A 6,999-nucleotide genomic window follows, 5' to 3' on the forward strand; every position below is an offset into this window, starting at 1 on the left:
CCTGCACCCTGCACTGTGCACCCAGCACCCCACAGCCTGCACCCCATACCCCTGCACTGTGCACCCAGCACCCCAAACCCTGCAGCCCTGCACTGTGCACCCAGCACCCCATAGCCTTCACCCTGCACTGTGCACCCAGTACCCCACAGCCTTGCACCCCAAAGCCTGCACCCCAGTACTGTGTACCCAGCACTCAAACTCTTGCACCCCAAGCCCTACACCCAGCACCTGTGTATCTGATATGCAGTATCTGTGCATCCCTGCACCCTGCTTCCCTGCACTCTGCCACCTTACCCTCTGCATCCCCCACCCTGCACCACCCACTGCACCAACACACCTTGCACCCTGTGTGCTGCACCGTTGTGCCCTGCATCCTGCATCCGACACCTAGCAACCCACATTCTGCACACTAGCACCCCACACTGCACCCCAGCACCCTGCTCCCCAGAAAGGGACACCTGCACATCCCATTCCCCCTGCACAGGAAAGCTGTCGCCTCCTGGCACCTCCCACCTGTTAGCTGGGATTCACCTCCACTCCTGTGCACATTGTCAGAGCACCCTGGGCCTTCCAGGCTGTAACCATGGGCTGCCCTGCACTCAGCACCACCACCCAAACACCCCTCTTACCAGCTTGGGTGCCCCTGCTTGCAGCCACAGGGCCAGCCTCAGTGCCCCCATGCACCTGCGGGGCCAGACTGGGTGCCCCCCATGCATCCACAGAGCCGGGCAGGGTGCCATCCATGGCCCCATAGTGCCAGGCTGGGTGCCCCCTGTGGCCCCACGGTGCCAGGCTAGGTACCCCCCATGGCTCCATCTGCTCTGGGCACCACCRGCTACCACTCCAGCTCAAGGGAAGCGCCCACCGCCTGCCGTGGCCCCAGGGTCTGCACGGCGAGCGGCTGCCACCCTGGGAAAAGACTGCCGGTAGGATGCAGGAAAGGGCTGCTGCCCACTGGCCCCTGCCCGTGCTGTCTCCCCAGGGCAGCAGAAGATGGGCTGGAGGACGTACTGGGGGCTCTGCCTCCTCAGTGGCTTGCTGCTCGYGCCCGCACTGCAAGGTGAGCACCCGCCGCAGCATCACCGGCCCCAGGGTTTCGCTGTGGACGGGGCAGCTGTGCTGCTGCCCGCTGCCCACTGCCCTCACCATGCCCCCAATGCTGCCCCTCTGCAGGCGACGAGCAGGAAGGCTGCGCGAGCGGCTGGGTCCCCTTCGACGGGCGATGCTTTGGCTTCTTCCCCCAGGAGCTGAGCTGGAGGAGAGCCGAGGTAAGGGGCTGGCAGGGCCCGGTGCCACGCGGCGCTGAGCCATGCAGCCCGCCCCKGGGGTTGCCTCCATCCTGGCCGGGGCATCCCGGCTTTGGCCCCATGTGTCCCCAGCTCTGGGAGTGCCCGGCGTACCCTGGGGAAAGGCATGGCTGAGCACACCGCAAGCATGTGTGTGCGTGCACGTGTGCATGCACGTGTGCGTACACATATGCACGGGTGTGCATGTGCAGTCCAGCACCCCGTCCAGCCGTGCTCCTCGGTTCCACGGGACCCGCGCACCCGTGGGGCGCTGGGCCAGGAGGAGGAGCGGGGTGAGGCCAAGGCCAGCCCCGGGGCCTCCCATCGGCACCGGCGTCACGCCGCCCTTCATGGCACAGGGCTTCTGCCAGCGGCTGGGCGCCAGGACGCACCTGGCCTCGATCCACAGTGAGGAGGAGCACCAGGCTATCATGAGCATGCTGGCCTCCTCCCAGCCCTACAGCGAGAGCGAGGAGGAGGTGGCCGACGAGGAGGTCTGGATCGGCCTCCATCGTCCCATGGGGGTGAGTGCCCACTGCCGCCCTTCCCCGGCGCGGAGAGCTGGACCGCCGCGGGCCGCTCCTGCGGGCACCTTCCTGGGCTCTCCGTGCCCCCGAGGTGGGCCGGCTCCCCAGCGCCCCATCCCCTCCTGCCCTGCAGAGGCGACACTGGGAATGGTCGGACGGCACCAAGATGGATTACAGCTCCTGGTACAGGGAGGGCTTCCCGAGGCGGAGGGCCTGCGCGGCGCTGGAGGACAGCACGGGTGAGCAAAGGGCTGCGCGCGCCRGCGCGGGGGCTCCCGGCGGGAGCAGGCAGCACACGGGCGCGCATGCTCACGTGCGCACACACGCGTGCACACACACACGCGCGCACCGCGCACACGCAGGAGCACTGCCGGGCGGAGAGCCCGCGCCTGGCCAGCTGGAGGCTCAGGGCACTTCTCCTCCTCTCCAGACTTTGCCTCCTGGGACACGGAGCTCTGCAGCGACCGGAAGCCCTTCATCTGCGAGTACCACGTCTAGGGCAGCCGCCGCCAGCGCCGGGCCCATGCCGCGGCCGCCCCGGGCCACCAGCCCTGTCTCCACCCCATACAAATCCTCACGGCCGGCGGCCGGCAGTAAATATCTCCCAGTGCTCAGCCTTGTCCGTGCCTTCCTTGTCCGTGGGCGCTGCCGTCCCTTGCGGGGGCGGTCGGGGGTGTGTGTTTGGGGGGACGGGACTGACCAGTCCAGGGAAGCCTGCGCTGATCCCCAGCAAACCCAGCAGCACTGCAAAGCTGCTGATGCGGCAGCACAGGGCAGGGCTGGACCGGCACTCAGGGGCTTGGGCAGAGGAGCTGCTCCAGGCCCTGCTCCCAGAGAGGGACCTTCCTGTCCCCAACTCCCAGGAAACACAGATGTGGCCCTGGCAGAGCCATGCAGAGAGACTGGAGAGGGCAAAAAGCAGGGAGCAGAGCAGGGAGCACAGGAGAGAGCAGGGCAGGGAGCACAGGAAGGAGCAGGGAGCAGAGCAGGGAGCAGAGCAGGGAGCACAGGAGGGAGCAGAGCAGGGAGCAGAGCAGGGAGCAGAGCAGGGAGCACAGGAGGGAGCAGGGCAGAGAGCACAGGAAGGAGCAGAGCAGGGAGCAGAGCAGGGAGCACAGGAGGGAGCAGAGCAAGGAGCACAGCAGGGAGCAGAGCAGGGAGCACAGCAAGGAGCAGAGCAGGGAGCAGAGCAGGGAGCAGAGCAGGGAGCAGAGCAAGGAGCACAGGAGGGAGCAGAGCAGGGAGCAGAGCGGGGAGCACAGCAAGGAGCAGAGCAAGGAGCACAGCAGGGAGCAGAGCAGGGAGCACAGCAAGGAGCAGAGCAAGGAGCACAGCAGGGAGCAGGGCAGCGAGCAGAGCAGGGAGCTAAGGGGCTCTAAGCTTTCCCATCTGCTCCTGCTGAGGTCTCGGCCGGTGCCGGGCTGTACCCGGGTGCTCCACGTCCCCCTCAGCCCAGCTGCGGGGCAGCGGGGACGGGCAGCGAGGCGGCAGGTCCCGCCGTGGGCCGCGGGCTCCCCCCGCGAGCCGAGGGGCTGTGGAGCCGTCCCTGCACAGGTGGCAGAGCCCGGGACGTGGCCGAGCCCCGGTGTGCGGCAGAGGACGCGTCCCCTAGCCGAGCCATTTCCGTGCCTCGGCCGGGAGCTGCGTGGCCCGGCGGCCGGARGAGCTCTGGGACACCAGCACCGGTGAGCTGCAGGACCAGGAAYGGTGCACGGGTGCCAGGCGAGACCTGCCCTACATTATGGGCCCCCAGGAGACCAGGCGACCCATGGCCCCTGCAGACCCCCATAGCCCCCAGAGACCCGCATAGCCCCAGCAGACCCCTATGGACCCAGCAGGCCCCTACTGCCCCAGCAGACTCCCATGGCCCCAGGGACCCAGAGGCCTCCCATGGCCTCTGTGGGCTCCCACTGCCCCAGTGGACCCACATAGCCCCAGAATACCCCCATTGCCCCAGCAGAACCCCACAGATCTCATGGGACCCCCATGGCTCCAGCAGACCCTCACTGCCCCATCAGTATCCCCATAGTCCCAGTGGGATCCCATAGCACACATGGGACCTCCATGTCCCAAGGGGCAAGAGCCCCTTCGGCCCYAGCAAAACCCTCCTGGATCCAGCAGGATCTCCACAGCCCCAGCAGGATCCCATGGGACCCCCATGGACTCCACAGACCTCATAGCCCCAAGGGGACCCCCATGGCCCCAGCATACTCCGTGGGACCCAGAGGACCCACCGAGAGGGTCCTCACAATACGGTGACTATTAACAGTATGAGCATAGGATATAACATGAGTTGCAGCACACTGGTGGCTTTTGGTGACCATCCTTCAAAGATGTGGTACCAGTGATGTTCAGTAAGACTGGTTTCTACTTTTGCTAATCAAAAGTTCATTCTTATCATACACCATTTTCACTTCTCTTTCTTCTAAACATTTTTCTGGTTTCCAACAGATGTTGAGTAACTGTGGTGTTTTGTCTGAGAAAGTTGTCTAGTTCGTGGAAGGTTACTCCGAGTGTTGCTGATGTATTAAATGGAGCAAAAAAGACATCTTTTGTTGAGCCATGTGAGCACTCAAACACTAAGTCTGCTCAGTTATTTGGTCAAAAACAAGTCACATTACAACAGCAAATGTTGCCAGGTCCAATATTAACATCATCTTCGAAGGGAATAGCATTGAGGGTGGATACACACACACATCCAAAACTGTTGTCCCGTACTCGTGTCTCATGCCCAGAGACACGTTGCCAGACACAGGAACCAGAGCAGTGTTTCATCCTGCATAATTCTGGGGCTCTCGGTGTGGATGGGCAGGTCCATCCTCCACTGGAGAGCCAGTAGATGCAATGTCGAGTAATTTCGTAAGTGTCATTAGTATTACAATGCAAACGATCTCCTGCTGCCACAGGTACCCTAGCCATGGATGGCACCAGCTGGTACAGCATATGAGTCCACGTAGACACAAGTGGCTCCTTGCTCCAGAACTATTTCCACTGCCAGATTAAAAAAAAAATATTAAAAGTAATATTAAAAAGGGGGGGCATGAAAACTATAGTCAAACTCTGTATGAGAGAGAATATTATCTGTGTTCAGGGCTTTTCTCCTCCCACATTCACAATAGTCAAAGCACCTGTTCTGAACAACAGTACTGCAGAGGAAGCCGAAGGCCTTGCAACAACGCACGCTTTCAGGACCACTTTTTTATTACTGTGTTTCCTGAAAAGACAGTAGGGAATGAAAACTTGCAGGTTCCTGCACTCTTTTAATACAACATTTCCTGAAACAAACAGGAATTTCCTGAAAAACAAACAGGAATTTAAAACTTGGTTGAAGGTGGGGAAAAAAATAGTCCATCCTTCCTAGCAACACAATAGTTAAAGCAGAGAGAAGTGTTGGTAACTGATTTCTTATACTGCAAGACTTCAGAAGGAAGGTAATGAATCTGAAGCCCTTTGCATGCATTTAGCGAAGCTGTTGGCATAAGAGCTCGGGATCATTCAGTATTCCCCACATACGAGTCAATGTGTATTAACCATAACCAAATTCTGAGAATCATAGAATCACAGGATCAGTAAGGTTGGAAGGGACCTCTGGAGATCATCCAGTCCAACCTCCCTGCTCAGCAGGGTCACCTAGAGCATGTTAGACAGGGTTGCATCCAGGCGGGCCTTGAAGATCTCCACAGAAGGAGACTCCACAACCTCTCTGGACAACCTGTTCCAGTGCTCCRTCACTCTCTCAGTGGAGAAATTCACCCTCACCTTCAGGTGGAACTTGCTGTGCTTCCACTTYTGCCCGTTGCCTCTTGTCCTGTCACATGGGAAAAGCTTAAGTCAAAAGGAAACCTAAAGAATGTTTAATCCTTCCAATTCTTCTGTACCAAGGAAGGGAACCTTAGCCTGTCAGTGGATAATTTTTGGGGCTCACTCAGGAGCTGTATTTGCTACCTTCACGAACAGCAGAAGTCGCCATCAGTCCTTCCCAGCCTCTTCCAACCAACTGAAAGCAGCTTTGAGAATCCTATATGCACGCCGCAGACATCTTCGAAAGAGGGACGATACTGCTGTAAAAATGGATCTTTTCAAACTGAAGCCGTTACGTGTTTGGTCGGAACTGTACATGAAGCGGACCAGGAGCTCAGATCGTGGCGTTTCAGCATTGCATGCAAGAAGTCTGTAAGTGGCAGCACCGCTGCATGCAAGGCATTTTTGGGATGACACTGTCATGGCTCATTGCCTTCAGCATTTCATTAGGTTCAGCTGTGAGCAGCCACCTCTTACGTTTTCACATTGCTTATTGAAAGGCCGTGGCTGCTGGGGTGGATGCAGACACCCGCAGAGCTTCTGAAGTTCACTAGATGGCAACATTTCAAAAAAAATCATTCAATGCTTCTTGCCCAGACGCTGCACTACCATACCAGGCTAACGTTGCTTTGCCAAAAAAAAAAAWCTCTAGTCGAAACCCTTCTTCTTCTGTCCACTGTCATAATAAATGTGGACAAACTCTCCAGCAGCTGTACAAGCTTGCTCCCCAGAGGTCTGATGCCCAGGGGAGCAGCCATGCAAGCGAGCGGCAGCAGGGCCCCTCCGGAGCACCGAGGTGGGCAGCAGGCGGGGGGTGACCGCACTACCCCACACCCCTCTGACGGTTGCACTTTGTCCCGACCGTGACGCCAGCTCCTGTCACAGTCCAGCACTCTCTGACCTGGTTCTCTTAGATAGTCCTCACATGGAGGGTTAATGTTTAATATTAAAGCTTACTTTGAAGATATGTGATGTAACACAGGATCTTTGATTTAGCAGAGCAGTACAGCAATATACTGAAGTCACAACACGAGTGCAAGTCACACTTAGCAAACCACAGGAACTGCACTCTGCAGTTCCACCTCAATACCAGCGTGGTTTCCATTACCGGGCTCTATAATATGCTCACCGGCACAGTCGCGGCGTGTCCCAGTACTGCAAGCCTGGACAGGGGCATCATAGAATCACAAAATGGTTGAGGCTGGAAGGGACCTCTGGAGATCATCTAGTCCAACCTCCCTGCTCAGCAGGGTCACCTAGAGCATGGTAGACAGGGTTGCATCCAGGTGGGCCTTGAAGATCTCCACAGAAGGAGACTCCACAACCTCTCTGGGCAACCTGCTCCAGTGCTCTGTCACTCTCACAGGGAAGAAATTCCCCCTCAC

The 6,999-nt window shown here is 58.8% G+C and overlaps 1 protein-coding gene across 1 annotated transcript; it reads left to right on the top strand.

Moving 5' to 3' along the window:
* The first annotated feature begins 993 nt into the window (after positions 1-993).
* Positions 994-2,412, top strand: LOC146585909 (rheacalcin-2). Its single transcript, XM_085322138.1, has 5 exons — positions 994-1,060; positions 1,174-1,268; positions 1,646-1,810; positions 1,947-2,052; positions 2,244-2,412. Exons 1-5 carry the CDS (start codon positions 994-996, stop codon positions 2,309-2,311), a joined length of 501 nt encoding a protein of 166 aa, XP_085178264.1. The 3' UTR covers positions 2,312-2,412.
* The last annotated feature ends 4,587 nt before the right edge of the window (positions 2,413-6,999 follow it).

The sequence above is a fragment of the Rhea americana genome, unplaced genomic scaffold (assembly GCF_003343005.1).
Source record: "Rhea americana isolate MKP2758 unplaced genomic scaffold, rheAme1 scaffold_744, whole genome shotgun sequence".
NCBI classification, from domain to species: domain Eukaryota; kingdom Metazoa; phylum Chordata; class Aves; order Rheiformes; family Rheidae; genus Rhea; species Rhea americana.